Source organism: Pseudoliparis swirei, chromosome 23 (genome assembly GCF_029220125.1).
Source record: "Pseudoliparis swirei isolate HS2019 ecotype Mariana Trench chromosome 23, NWPU_hadal_v1, whole genome shotgun sequence".
Taxonomy (NCBI): Eukaryota; Metazoa; Chordata; class Actinopteri; order Perciformes; family Liparidae; genus Pseudoliparis; species Pseudoliparis swirei.
In genome coordinates, this window is record NC_079410.1 from 10217601 (window position 1) to 10232806 (window position 15206).

The 15206-nt window shown below is 41.7% G+C and overlaps 2 protein-coding genes across 3 annotated transcripts; both read right to left on the minus strand.

Moving 5' to 3' along the window:
• Window positions 1-317: 317 nt before the first annotated feature.
• On the minus strand, window positions 318-2404 carry LOC130189097 (lysosomal alpha-glucosidase-like). The gene is made up of 2 exons (XM_056407762.1): window positions 875-2404; window positions 318-712 (listed from the first exon to the last, which is right to left on the minus strand). Exon 1 carries the CDS (start codon window positions 2085-2087, stop codon window positions 1464-1466), a length of 624 nt encoding a protein of 207 aa, XP_056263737.1. The 5' UTR covers window positions 2088-2404; the 3' UTR covers window positions 318-712; window positions 875-1463.
• A 2424-nt stretch (window positions 2405-4828) lies between these two features.
• On the minus strand, window positions 4829-15122 carry samd9l (sterile alpha motif domain containing 9 like). 2 transcript variants are annotated; one of them, XM_056407756.1, is made up of 3 exons: window positions 15084-15122; window positions 11661-11728; window positions 4829-10721 (listed from the first exon to the last, which is right to left on the minus strand). In XM_056407756.1, exons 2-3 carry the CDS (start codon window positions 11662-11664, stop codon window positions 6097-6099), a joined length of 4629 nt encoding a protein of 1542 aa, XP_056263731.1. In that variant the 5' UTR covers window positions 11665-11728; window positions 15084-15122; the 3' UTR covers window positions 4829-6096. The 2 variants fall into 2 exon arrangements, with proteins under 2 accessions (XP_056263731.1, XP_056263732.1); XM_056407757.1 differs by lacking the exon at window positions 15084-15122 and having other exon boundaries at window positions 11661-12770.
• Window positions 15123-15206: the final 84 nt, after the last annotated feature.

The window sequence follows — 15206 nt, forward strand, 5'->3', positions numbered from 1 at the left end:
CTGTGATACCCGGCTGTCGGGGAGACGGACTTATGAGCCTGAAACAAGTGATACGATGGTGGCTGATGTATGAAGTTATCATGGCTTCACCGCCCTAAACCGGCTGCAACCGTCTTGTGTGTGTATATTTTGGGGTGTACGTTTGTTACCTAGGTCAGAGGTCACTGAACAAGCCATCTTCCAGTGCCTTACTCACACTGGCAGGGGGTCAACACACCGTGTCACTATCAATAGTTGGTGTTACAGGTCCAGCCTTTCCCATTACAGATTAAAAATGAAATTTGTGCGAGACTTTAAAGACATGTGTTTATTAAAAAATAACATATTTCTCCCTTTAAACCCCCAACATTTGAACCAATTAATTTAAAAGCACAGACAATAACAACTTAGACACACAAAAAAACATCAGCGTTGACAAATTCTCCTTGAGATGTCGATGAGGCCTTTGAGTCCATGTTTGAACGGTTGTGGCAGATTATTCACTGCATTGTCCAGCAGTACACTTGTATCAGGGCACTGCAGAGCAAATCCCCTCACTGCAGCTTCCTGGTCCTGTGACCTTTGAAATGGGTTGGTGCCAAAGTCTGACACTCTGTCAGTGAGCCCACTTCCTGGTCGTACCAGTCTGCAGCCACAGATGCATTTGGCAAAAGGTCTGTCGACAGCTTATTTGGGCATCCATCTCTGGCCAAGTAATTTGGTATCCCCCTCCCTGTAATAATAATTAAATGTGGCTGTCACAACCATGCCATGTATTGCAACATGCTCCTTCTAGTATTTGATTAAACATGTTTAAGAAACATTCAAGAGTAAAACATTTTGAAAATAATTATTCACATTAAAAAAGGCTTGAAAGACCAACCCAAAGACATACCAGGAATCCTGTGTGCATTCCATGCTTGCACAGTTCGGTTAACACTGATCTGGGCCAACTGGCATGTCAAAGATGACACACAGAACCGAGTCATCTGGTCCTCCATGTCCAGCTCCTCCTGATCCACCAGTTGGACCAATGCAGCTTTCAACGGGTAGTTAACCCGGTTGTTGATTTCTGGCCAGATTCTCTCGATTCTGTGATTCTGTCATTGCAAAATAGACATTTTCAGATTCTTGATAAACAAATATTTTCCCCGCCCCCCCAGACTAACTTACTTTCACACATTTCAATATCTTCAGTTAACCATTCTGAATAATTAATGAAAGTGTGAAATAGTTATTTAATTACATGTTGATTAACTGTGTTGCATCAAACAATGCAACGATGAAGTGAGAAGGTGATTCTTGCTGTGTAGGCTACATGAATATTAAACTTCCCGTCGTCACCACTGTCGCTAACATATCCCCGTTTAATTCTTTATTCTTTATATTGACTAATTAATATTCTTCTAAGGTCAATACGAATATGTATCACTGGCTTTTATTTTGACTTCATTTTAAGCATTTCCGTTCTGTCGTTTTTGGTTTCAGACAGCAGAAACGAAATACGGAGGTGGTATTCCGGTTTCCCCCTTTTGGTTTTCAAACGGAAAACGAAAAAACCACGTGATTTCCGTATTCCGTATTTGGAATGAAACGAAAAAACAAACTAACATTACGTACACGGACCCTGCAGTCTCCCCTGTGGCCTCTAGGTGGACAGGGGAGATCTCTCTGGGGAGACGTGGGGGGGCGGCCCGGGTCAGGGTGGCCTCCTGGCCTCGCACGGTGGGCGTGAGGGGACCCATTCTGTAGCCAGGGTACCGACTGGGGTAGAAGCACCAAGGTGGTCCTGCAGAGTGAGGCAGAGGGGCGTAGCAGCATCCCCTCTCTTCACACCCCCTCCGGCTCAGAAGCCTGTCCCTGGCACAATCAAACCGGCTCTCTGGGGCCATGGCGCATGCGTCATCTCTGGGAATATCGATCTCTTTCGAGCTCGTTTCCGCTGTATTATCCCGCCGTTTTGTTGGATTATCACCGAGTCTTTCGTGCGCGTTTGTTGCACAGCCCGATCTCAGCAGCGGGGTCACGTGGTTGATGAACGCGCACGCTGCCAGAGCAGAGACGAGCAGGAGCGCAGCTGCCGTGAGGCTAGACCCACCACGACCCATGATGACCTCGTCACTGGAGAAGCCCGAGTGCTGTGGTGGAGAAGTTGTGCCTGCGAACTATTTACACAAAGCTGCGACTGGAAACGCACTTACACTCACAGTGTTGTTCGGATTTGGCTCTCGACGGAGGCGGTCGCACTTTTCTCCCCCTCTCCTCCCCATGACCTTCCCCTCGCTGCTTGGCTCTCTCGTCATGTCTTGTCTGTCTCTATACTTGTGAGACTCTCTCCGCATCGCTCTTCGAACTAAAAACCATGGACGTAATCAACTGGTCCTTAAACGCAATTGACACCATCTTCTCGACGAGAAGCCCGGGTTCGGGGAACCTGCCTGTCCTGCTGGGGCGAATGTTGCTGGATACACGATGGGCCGCATCGATGGGCGGAAGTGGCGGGTCTTGTGCCTAGCACCACTCTCCGTGGAGGACGTAGAAGACATCTACATATTCGGAACTTTGATTACAGGATTTCTGCTGTTTGGATTTGGCGCTGCCCTGGCTTATCGGAAAATTAAGGAAACGGTGACAGCCGTTAAAAGCCCCTAAGGCTGCCCGACATGATTGAGGCGTTGGGCAGAGTTGTTGGCACTCAGACTTTGGCATTAAACCGTCAGAATGACAACATCGTGGAGAAGCTGACGGCTCTGCAAATGAAATTGGATCGATTTGAAATCCTATTGGCAAACGGGAGGAAATTGGAGGAATAGTGGGTGCGAAAAACTGAATTGCAGCTACTGGAAGACCAAACAATCCCAATCTTATCTGCTTTCGGCTCCCTCTACCAGGACGGGCCCAAGGCCGTGACTGGAATAACAACTCCCCCGAAGATCACTGAAGCGAGACTCTCTCATTCCCATTCCCTTCCCCTATCCACAGACACCTGTGGTTGTTTTCTCCCCAGGCCCCTTCAAGGCCATCTCCATGGCAACGACCATCTTGTGGACTGAGAACTTTGTCTGTTGTGGACTGGGGGAGGACGATACACCGGGCCATTCACACACGAACTTAACAAACTGAAATGCACTCACTACCCCCCCCCCCATCCCACGCCTTCGCCTGCTTTGCCCCCCCAGGGTGACAGGACGGGGTCTGCGTCCGGCGCCGTGGCGATGGACCGGGCTGGCTGCTTGTCGGTGCTGGTTACCTTCTGCCCCCAATGACGGGGCTATCGCCCAGTCTTTGGATTACCTCCCCTCCCCCCCTTCCTACTCGTTGCAAGTCATGTCTAAGATGTATGTGCTTATGTGCAATGGTGTTTTTTGTTTCTCCTGCTCCCACACTGTACCCCTCTAGGGGCATAGTCGGGGGGTGGCTTTTTCTTTTTCTCGCCTCTCTTCCCTCATGTTATGCTGTCATCTTTCATCCACCCTTTCCTAGATGGCGCATGGACGGCGCCTCGGTGTATTGGTGCGCGATTCTTGCACCTTCCGCCAAAAAAAGTTCCTCGTTTGTTTGTGTTTTTAATATGAACATTCTTTGGCAATAAACATGTTTCTGATTCTGATTCTGATTCTGATTTTGTGGACCTGAACCGTTTTGACTGTTGATGTTATCTATCGAGCAGTTCCGTTCGGTCAGAGCTGCCGTTTAACATTTAGTTTCATTGCGAGTCGTGGCATAAAACAAGCTGTGTTGCAAGCAAAGTTTGACTGACGTACGTGTATCTACGAATATGAGACGTGTGTAGCGGAGGAAGCACGAACGCGGAACTAGGGCAAGCACGGTGGGACAAAATTGCTAAAAACTACCACTCTTGCTCCCTTGCCTTCTTCCGCCTCTTCTATATGTTGTGAATGAACGAAAACAAAATGTCAGTCATAAAAAAAATTAAGGTTTCACCTCAAGGAAATTAAATATATTGTTTAGCAAATAATCTCCTGTTAAAGTGATTTAAATCAAGATCCTTAATGTTTCGTTTTCTGATCCCACTAAAGTAATTTAAGTTTCGTTTCAGATTTAAACGGACAGTACACCTCAAAGTCAACAATATATATATATATAGATATATTTTCAGCCTCGTCTCGAAAATAATGTGACTATATGAAAGTAAACGTCCCATAAGGTAACTCACACCAAAACAATCCAGATTTATAAATAGCACAACAGGTAAGAGAGAAAAATATGTATAATTTATGTTTTGTGTGAACTGTTCCTTGAAAAGATTATTGAATATTGTGTTGCAGCAATCTCTTAACATATGCATTCATTCTTTAATCTGAGTTATCTCTGATGATCAAGTCCTAATAAAAAAGAATGCACATATTGCAGAAACACGTGCCATTTACCAATTCAATATATTTGATATGTCAAAATCATGTATGTGAGAACCTGTAATTCTGATAACTACACACATATTAAATTTAAGTCCATAAACTGACCCATACAATTAGCTGTGTGCAACTCCTATCAAACCTTCAACTGGTGGTTTTTTATTTGTATTCTCGTCTTCGCACCATTTCGGAAAAATGGTTCCCTCATGAAATTTCTCAAATAAATTGTTTTAAAACTCATTTGCAATGGAAATGTTTTAATCCTATATTTACCGACTCGATTGAACAATCAAACAGCCTCCATTTTGGTGTTTACGTTATGACACGTTTGATCATTTCTAAGGCTTAGCTTCAACATGTGTAGTGGAGATCCCAATAAGGAGATTAACAGACAACGCTCTCACAATATAAATTCATATCTTGTATCTTCAAAGGTCGATGTAGTCAGATTTACAACATAAAACAAACTAAAATTGAAGAAAAAAAGTTTATTGTATTTCAAGACATGTTTTATATATTTCAGAATAATGTTTACAAATTCATGTGTTTCTTCATGTTACTATCCAACAAATTAATTCAATATAAGTATAGAAAAGTATAGCCCCAGGTACTGGTGTAATTTCTAGTTAAAAAATGTAATTTCCCATAATTTGCCATTTTATTACATTTTTCTGTTGCACATATGATCGGCATATTCTTCTCAAAATGTACATAATGCTGCCGATTCGTCTTAAAACATTTATTGTGGAAACACCGATTTAGCTATCATGATCTACTAGAACAGTGGTTCTCAAATGGGGGTTTGTGTACCCCTGAGGGTACGTGAATGTGAGATTTATTTAAATAATAATTTAAAATTCGCATCCATTCAAAAGTTCTTTAAAAATGGTTATTTAATACATATACAATAAAATATAAGTAAGTTCAGAAAATTATTTGTCTATATTCTATAGTAAATCAGACACTGATGGCACAGCACTGTGTATTACACCTTTTGTCCAACCAAAAATGTGTTGCCCTAGTTAGGGGGTTCTTTGCTGAAAACATATTTCACAGGGACGTGGATCAATTAAAAAAGTTTGAGAACCACTGTACTAGAAGCCCAGATGTTTAGGAACGGTTCACACTATGAACCACAATGTCTCTTCCAACAGCATTCTAGTTAGATAACACCAAACATGAACCACTTAGAAAAACCCAGGTAAAAATGCTCACATTAGATGCATTAAAAATGCATTTAGATGCCAGGTGTGAACTGCAGTCCTTCTGAACTGCATCTACAAACAATATGAAAATAACAGGATACTAGATTCAGGTCTAAACAGGGACTTTAAGTTCCTATTTGAGAAGCATTGAGCTTTAGGATAGGAATTTCAGTTTACATTGTTATTACCCTGGGAATTCAGAGTCAATCATGTCACATGTTTATATACACATACAAAAACTTTTTTTTAAAACACTGTTGAATTGTCAGTACACACACACACACATATATATATGTATAAAATGAGAAAAAGATCAAATTATAGATAAACTATCTGACAAAAGAATTGCAATTTGTACCAGAACAAATGCTTCAATATACTCGACAATTTGGAGATAGAAACTTTTGTTTTGTTTTGACCAGATATTTCTTCTTTTTATATCTGTTCTTGCTCTTGGAACTGAAGTGGATATTATACCCATGCTTCAGGGAGATGATGTGCAGCCATACGTGGCAGGATCATTGTTCAGAGACAAACTATTGTTTCACAAGGATGTTGCAGGCAACTGGCCCTCTGAATGTGAACCCCAGGTAGAACGTGATGTTTTCATTACTATGAGGCACTGATGGTAGGTGAAGAGGCAGGATATTGAACTTCCTTTTCCGAGGGCCTTCAAGGTACACCTGTCCATCTTCAGTCCATCCAGAAACGCAATTCAGCATTGTGGCAATCTCAGGCTTTTTCCATGCCTCACCCCTAAACCACTTCATGCGTTTCTCAGAAACTGAGAACATCTTTGTGACACTTTCAAACTTTCTCTTGTGGACAAATTTATCCAGTCCGTTCCCACTGCCCAGAAAGAAATGGGTGTAAAGCCTTCTTTTCCTCTGAGGAATGTCCTTCATCTTGATCAAGTAGTCTTTTTTTAGTTGGTCAACAGCCGCTTGCACAATTTCATATTTTGTTTCTTTCTCATTATCTGGGTCATGATCCTCCGGCCAGAATAGCAAGGTACGCAAGAAGAGGCCACTCGATAAACATGTCCCTTTATCTTTTGGGAACTGATGACAAAGTTCCTGCAGATCTTTCAGCTGAGCGATCTTTTTGATCGTTGGTGACAGGCAGTTCAGAGTAAGGTTGGCCATTATGTAATTGACAATATCCCTTTGACCAAATTTAGCCATTTTTGGATTTCTGGGGTAGAGAGAAAGGATGGTCTCGAGGAGAGTTACTGCATCCTTCTGGTCAGTTAGGTTGAAGAGGATAGATGTCATGTTCCCCCCACCAAGACGATAGATGATCATGCGCTTTTGGAAAGGAGTCAGATTGGTTGCGATTGATTTCCGTTGAAGTGCAGTTTCACTGAAATATTTCCCATACTCTGAAGATTTTTTTGCCAACCATTTCAGTGGATGACTTATTTTCTCCTCGTGACTTTCAGGGGTCTCTTCTCCATCAAAACCGATGTCTGTTTGGAAGTAACTGAGGTCTTCTGAAATCCAATCGAGGGCATCTTGCATTGCCTTGTTGAGTTTTTTCAAACCATCATGAAATGGTGCCCAGGCGTTTTCAACTTCCTCAGGAATGTACTCCGGTGTCGACAGGTACTTCATACACTCTGAATGGCCATTGGCTCTGTTTGCAAACACTTCCGATGAAGAGATCAGTTTGAGCACACTGCATCCAACCTCAACTTCAGAGAAAAACCCTGAGCTATTATTTCTTTCTGGATCTGCTTCAGCTGCTTTCTCACATTCCTGAAAACACTCCAGGGCTTTCAGTGCAGTCGCCACGGCATCTGCTATATTCTCGGGTGTCTTTTGTACTCTGTCATTCTCAATAGCTTTGCATTTAGCTTCGAACCATTTCTTGTACACCTGCCCTTTTGTGTCGAGTATGTACGAGTTTTTGGGCAACTGTTGGGCTGCTGTCTCGGCCCAGTATTTGGCCTCTTCAAACTTTTCGTCGGTGTAATGAAGACGTGCAAGTTGTTGCGCAAAGAATGGATCGTTATGGAAACACTGGAACGCTTTCGTGAGTAACTCAATTGCTTTGTCTGGGCTTTTTTCCTTTTCACGCACATGCACAATCAGAGGAGAGAAAAAACTGTCATATTTGTCCCCTTTGCTTATTCTGGATCGCGTTATCAACAGTGCTTTCAAAAATGACAGATATTCAGCTCTTCCAAATCTGTGCTCAAAAAGCACGGTGTTGCACAGCAAACTCATTGCCAAACTGCTTTGGGTCTGTTTGTCCCCCAAAAGTTGCTCGAGAATTTCCTTTGCAACGAGTGGGTGGATGATTCTGATCGATTTAATGTGTGTCTTATCATCTCTGAGATGCAAGAAGATTAGTTTAGCCTGATCACCGAGGGATTTCTCAAACTCATGTTGGCGAAACCTTTCCAAGTGAATGAGAAAGTTTCCAAGAAACTCTTCACAATGGGACTGAGAGATGAACGAGTTTTGAACATAAGTGTTCAGCAATGCCACATAAAGAATGAGGCTAGTCACAAGAGATGTACTGTCAAGGCCTTGCAGCAAATGTTTGACAAACTGTTGAACATACTTCTTATCGAATCCTTCACTCATCAGAACAAATGTCAGGATGAACTCATGTTCATAATGTTCCTCAAGCACCTTTCGTTTTTTGGCAAACTGTCTCTTCTCTTGTTCAGACAGTTTGTGAGTGACAGACACGTTCTGTAACGGAGACTCTTTGCATCTTTTCTCTGGATCATGGGATCGTCTGCAGCTCATCAAAATGAAACACAGAGTTCCACACAGGATTCTTTTGGCGTTTGTGGCAACCTCCAGTTCGTTCCTGAGATCATCGAGGTATTCTCTGTCTGAGTCTTCAATGAGGAGCAGCACAGGAAGACACCTCTGTGGATCTTTCTCCTCGTATTCTCTCAGTTCAACTGCATGTTGCGCAACCACAGCAGGAGAGTATGAGGGCTTTACAACTGCACACCTGAGACCTTTCCTGTTGTTCCACAGCACTTGTCTTGCGACAGTGCTTCCACCACTTCCTGGGTGATGGAAGATGTTTATACTGTTCACTGGAGTTTGATCAGCATTCGACTTCAAAGAGTCATTGACACAATTGGAGACATCCTGATAAGCATCTCTTTCAATTACCTCTCCAACATGCCGGTGCTCAGCAAGCCATAAATTCAACCAGTTTATTCGACCACCATGGTAAAACTGCTGGTCAATGTTCTCTTTCTCTTCCTCAATGAAGGCTTGGCTTGTTTCGTCACAATGATCGACTGTCAGAATTTCCAGAGAATACATCTTTTCCTCTTCGTGTGTTTCAAGAAGACATGTCCCCTTCACAAAGACTGGCAGGTGTTTTCTTGCGCATACGTTGACAGATTGTATTTGCTCTAGAGTTGCATTAATGTGACTCATTTTCATCCCAACAACACTGGAATTGTTCACAGTTTCTGTTCCACATGACCCCTCTGTAAAGCTTTGCCACTTCTGGAAGTTTTTCTCTGATTCACAGATGCAGATGATGTCTTCATGGCCTTCCATGTCTGTGAAAAACTCATTAAAGGTGTGCAAGAGTGGTTTCTCAACTGGTGATGTGAGAAGAAAAATGACTTGGAATGTCCCTTTTGGCAAGATTTGTTTACAGATCAAAGACACAGCTTCCCGCAGGACAGTCATTTTTGTCTTAAACCAAGTCATTTCATTACATGGACTGTCATCTCCTTTGTAGTCACTACGGCCGTTACAAAAGATCCAGCTAGTTTGGTCGAACAGATGCAAATGAGTCGTGAATTCTTGGATGCTCATGTCACTGGATATCCTATAGCTCTGCAGAGAATGAATATTTGCCACGTGATGCTGACGGTACTGACTGCAAAGACCTGAGACCTTTGAGTCTGGGTCAAAGTCAAACACACAGAACATGGTCATGTTAAGCAGCCAGTCAAGGTTGCGAAGGTCATCAGGGTTGAACTTGTTAGTGACGAGGATGAACCATTTCTCCTTTTCGATGAATTTCTTTCCAGAAGTCATAAGCATTTTTAGTTTCCTCCCGAGGTCTTGGCAGCAGTCTGGGGCACCGAGGAACAGAGTTTTCTCTGCTTCTTCTCTTTGAGCGTCTCGATCTTTGACTCGTTCGTGAAAATCACTTATGTCGGTCACCGGTTCCGTCTTTGCACCCACCCGCCGCAGAATTGTTTCTTTCTCAAATTCTACTTTGTTTGATGACTCTTTGAAGTTTGGCAGACGCACTTCATACACTTTGTTCTTCACAATACTTATTGAAGGCACAATGTCAACCTCTACCACATACCTCTTTTCTGTACTTTCGCCATCCATAACCTCAATGAACCTTGGTGGCCGTATACACTGGCGTACATGCTCTTTGGAAGAAGAGAAACTCCTTTCAATGTAGTCCAAAGCATCTACATAAATGTCTTTCTCTGGAACAGGGATACCAATTATCTCACCGTGGACATTTCCTGTGCCCTCTTTGCTGTCCATCACACCAAAGTGTATTGTGCCATTTGATCTGATATTCATACAGCCAGTTGCAAATCTAAGGACCTCATAGGCAAACTTAGCTTGGAGTCTTGTGCGATCCAACGTAACAGCTTTAGCTAAAGATTTGAATTCATGGCATGGAGATATCAGATTAAAAGCACCCGATTCGGGTTGAATGACTCTGTGCTTTACATATATGAAATCAATCGCTTCTTGGTCAAATGGCCGTGGTCTGCAGTCGTCTTTTGAAGTGGACACATTTAGTTCCTGAGCTGTTTGTCGGTCCTTTACGACAGCTTCATCTTTCTTAGGAATCTGTGCCGGAGTAGCTTCACTTGTTGCGGGAAGACATTGAACAGATTTTGCATCAATGTGTTCTTGTTCCAACTGGGGGGTTTTGCCACTGGATGTCTTCTTCTTCTCTTGAGACTTTTTCTTGGAGTTAATGAGCTCATCTCTTGTCTGAATAATCAAATGAGCAGGCCCTGATTTCATGCCCATCTTTGACTTCAAATCGTCCTCATTCAGTGACAGAAGGACTTGTCCATTGACCTCTTCCTCGTAGAGCTTTTCTATGTACTGCTTCTTCACTCCAATTGATCTTAGCCAGTCGCTTACTTGAGATTCAGTCCAACCCTTGGGTGACTGCTCAAGTTCGTCAGCTGTATAATGATAAAAGAGAGCAAAAATGTTTTATTATGAATCAGAGAGGCACTTTGTTGCTCTGCCACATTACAGGTATCTGCAATTTGCTAATTTGGAGAAGTTTGGTCAATAATATTTGCAATGTTGTCAACGAATATGATGACGGGTCTAAAACCAAGAATGTGGCTCAATATTTTCCAACTTCCTTTTCCTTTCAAATAAATTGATATCTAAGACTTTAATCTTTAATCCATAACTAGTAGTCCAGTCAGTAATCCAGTAAATGTAGCTTTTCAATTTAGCCATTGAACCTCTGGGGATTGCACTCCGTGGCTGCCAGGGCATATTGACCATTGACCATATGGTATCTACTCTACGTCTACGCCAATGAATATGAATGGATTGTTCCCTTTCAGACACTCACAACTTAATCAATCTGCTTTCCACCAGAGGGTGATTCATTTGAGGAACACACAGAAAATGAATTTCCAGTTCAGGAAAAGATTGGAAATAATTAGAATAATGTGTGAAGAAATTATCAATGATAATGAGAACTGACAGAAATGGTCATCCTTAAAATGTTTCATTGCAAACAATGTAAAACATTAGTCTGGAACTCTGTACTACCAATAAAATTGAACCAAAACTGTCTATTTGTGTTAATTAAACAATGTTCTAAAAAGAGTCCAAACGGCCTCATAGAGATGAGGGGAACTGCAGAGTTAAGTGATAAATGTGGACTGTCTTCCATTTTACACATAATCATTTGACTCATATTAATGGCATAATATAAATAATATATAGATAACCGTAGATGGTTAGTTGATGGTAGAGAACAGTGGTGCCATGGAAATATTTTAGGTTTTAACACTTAAAAAGCAAAGAGGAAATGAACTCCAGACCCTTGTACTGAAAAAAAGACATCTAAAATAAAAATAAAAAGTTTTTCCACTCACCCATGATTTTCTTTCTCCTTACTTCGTCACATTATGAACTTTGGCTTCTCCGATTACCCCTTTACCATCTGCATGAGAAAACATTTACGTTAAACTCATTATCTTAGTTTGGAATCTTGTTTCCGCTAGCGCATTGTTGTAAACTGCGCTATTTTCACACACTTTGTATAAAAACAACACTTATTACACCATTTAATAGTATTTAATAGCCATTAAGCCCAAAGTTTCTGTAACCAATTGGTCAAGAGTAAAGCCAGACCAAAGCAATGCAACTGTCTGCCATTGTAGGACAGGATCCGTTCATATTTGTGAATTATATAGTTATTTGCCATATAAAATAATCACATCTTACAATGTATTATGTGCACTTTACCCACTTTGCTGCTGTAATCCTGTACATTTCCTCACTGCTGGACTAATAAAGGATTATCTTATCTCTTGTGTTTCCAAGTTTATACTCCAAAGGTCTCGTCTCAGCCTCTGTCTTTTATACTCTGTCAGACACTTCTCTTCCTGTGGGGGCTTCTTCCTTGTCCAGCACTCCAGAGAAGCCGATGTGTTATTCTTCACTTCCTCTTATCTGGGTTTGGAGAGGAATACTCTCGGACCATAAATGTTAAACATTCAGCTCTACTGAAAATAGTTATTTTTCCAACAATTGTGCTGTAAATAAAGCGTGTGGGTTCTGTCACTAAAGAGGTGGGTACTTAGGCCATGTTATTATCTTCATTCACTGATGATTGAGAATTAATAATTTCCATTGTCAGATTTCCATAAACAGATATTAGCAAATATAATGAACTCACACTTACACTCCATAATGTTTACCCTTGTGGAATAATCAACCTATTACAATTAAAAGCAAGAGCTATCTTGAAAAAGGAAAAACGTTAAAAAAACGCAAAAAAAGTTATAATAGTGAAAGTCTTAAATTCTGGCCTTCGGATCGCAAAACTATTTCGATAGCCACTACGGTTTCTTAAATGTAATATGAATATAAAAAGGGACAGTCAGCGCCGCCGCTCCCATAATGCGCACTACGCGCTCTGCGTAGGGCACCAAGTCCTGAGGGGGCACCAAAAACAAAAACAAATCATCATAGTTATAATAATTATAATGCCGATATTATTTCAGTATAGAAATATTAGGCACCTTTTAGGCATGTATATCACAAAACAGGCAGAACAAGAGCTATATTTAATTGCTCAAAAAAAGTTACGATGGTGCCCAGCCCAAAAAAAACCAAATACACATTCAACTTCCCAAGCTCTCCATGGGTGCTCTGTCCTATCTCAGTGGCCTGACGAATTCTGAGAGTAAAGGTGCGTTTACACTAAAAGCGATGCGATTTTTTCGCACGACCAAATCCCATGAAAAGTCAACATACAGACGCATGTGGCTGCTATAGACGCAACATTTTTCCGGGCGGTGCGTTTGGGGCGACGCAATTTGGGCGACGCATTTACAGCGGCTTGTTTTCAGAGGTGCAATTATCACCGCTAGTTGAGATATTTCAACTTTGAGGCAATCATTTCTCAACTCGGGCCAATCAGCTCTTGAGTTGCTCTGCGCGTCATCGCTGTCCCGCCGCCGTTGAATCAGAACAAGGACAACTAGAACGGGCACTCGGTAGAGCGCATACCTTCGCATATCACAAGATTGGGCATTGAATTATGAACATTTTGGCATTAGTTGCATGCCAATTGGACAAAAATGTATCGTGCTATGGTAAAAAAAAGATGTTGACCTTTCCATGACCTTGACCTTGACCTTTGATCCGATTGATCCCAAAATCTAATCAAATGGTCCCCGGATAATAACCAATCATCCCACCAAATTCCATGTGATTCAAGAAGATTTGACCTGTTCATGACCTTTGACCTTGACCTTTGACCCGATCGATCCCAAAATCTAATCAACTGGTCCCCGGATAATAAACAATCATCCCACCAAATTTCATGCGATTCGGTTCAATGCTTTTTGAGTTCTGCGAAAGATTTTGACCTGTTCATGACCTTTGACCTTGACCTTTGACCCGATCGATCCCAAAATCTAATCAACTGGTCCCCGGATAATAAACAATCATCCCACCAAATTTCATGCGATTCGGTTCAATACTTTTTGAGTTTTGCGAATAACACGCATACAAATAAATAAATAAATAAATACACGGCGATCAAAACATAACCTTCCGGCATTTTCAATGCGAAGGTAATCATGTTATGAACATAATAAAACGCATGTTCCGCTCTCGTAGCGCTGTAAGCGGAAATCTTTCAGAATTGTCCGGGACATCCCAAATTATGGGTGATTTTGTGATTCTGCTTTTAAATTTGTATTTATGGATGACTATTTAATTTCTATGAAGATTTTGCACATCCCAATACTTGTGTGTATGCATGTTTTGGCTGTTCTGTGTACTGTGTTTACAAAGGATTTTCCTTTTTTATTTTAATAAAATGTTAAACTGGCAGAAACAAAAGTTTTTTCTCTGGGCATCATGAAGGAGTTATGCTTAGGTCACCAAAATGGCTAGCAGCAGCACTGGGGACAGTTATGAAAAGTTACTCAATTAAATCAAAATGATATCACATGCAGTTTTAAGAGACAAGGTATGATCATATTCTCAGGCAAATCGATATGTGATAGACCGAGCTATAAAATCCTCAATCATCTGGCAGAGGTCCAACCTTTGGCCGTGACACACCCTATAGTTACACCGCAATGAACAACAAGAAGTCACTTTAAAAGACAATGAACTCTGCCGTGGTGATGTCATCAGGCAAATTACTATTTAACTATCGAAATACTTTGAAATTCACAAAGACATCACAGAGCCCGTCCTGACAATGGCAGACACTTGCATTGTTGAGGTCTGGCTTTGCTCTTGACCGATTGGTTACAGGGCTCACTTGTGTGGCTCACTGGCGAACAAAACTGTGGCTCAGAGAAATGGCGCTTTATCCAGCTTTCAAACGGCGTAAACTGGCCCCCCTCTCAATCTTTTTTTTAATACATGATTCGTGTGACCGAGCCACATGGTGGTGAGGTAGAATTGCCATCTCTTAGATGACGAGCCGCAGCCTGAGCACAATAATCGGTGTAAATCTGAGTTCACATAATTTATATCAAGTTTGGTTCTTTAATGCAAATACACTTAACGTAATGACGGCAGATTAATATCTTCATGTGGTGATAATGAATCCTTAATTGGTGAATTATCTTCCTTTGGGTTAAAATATTCATTAAACTTGTAAACTAACACCACCGTAAGAGCTTTAACCTCATACGTAACACCACCATTAAACAAGTATAAACGTCGCTTCCGTCCAACAAGACAATGACCCTTCCTGGGGTCATTTACAACATGAACACAAGCAACTAAGTAAATAAATAAAACGCCGAGCAGGGTTCACTTCTTACCTTGGTTCGATACGGACTGAAATCGAGAATTATCTCACGCCTTCCCCTTAGCGGCACCCACTGCGTCTGCGCAGAACGTCAGGTTTCGTTTCACAGTAAAAGACATTCAACCCCCCCCCCCCC

Bases quoted from the DNA above. Each gene is read 5' to 3' on its own strand.
- LOC130189097 (XM_056407762.1), bottom strand. From the start codon at position 2,087: ATGGGTCGTGGTGGGTCTAGCCTCACGGCAGCTGCGCTCCTGCTCGTC.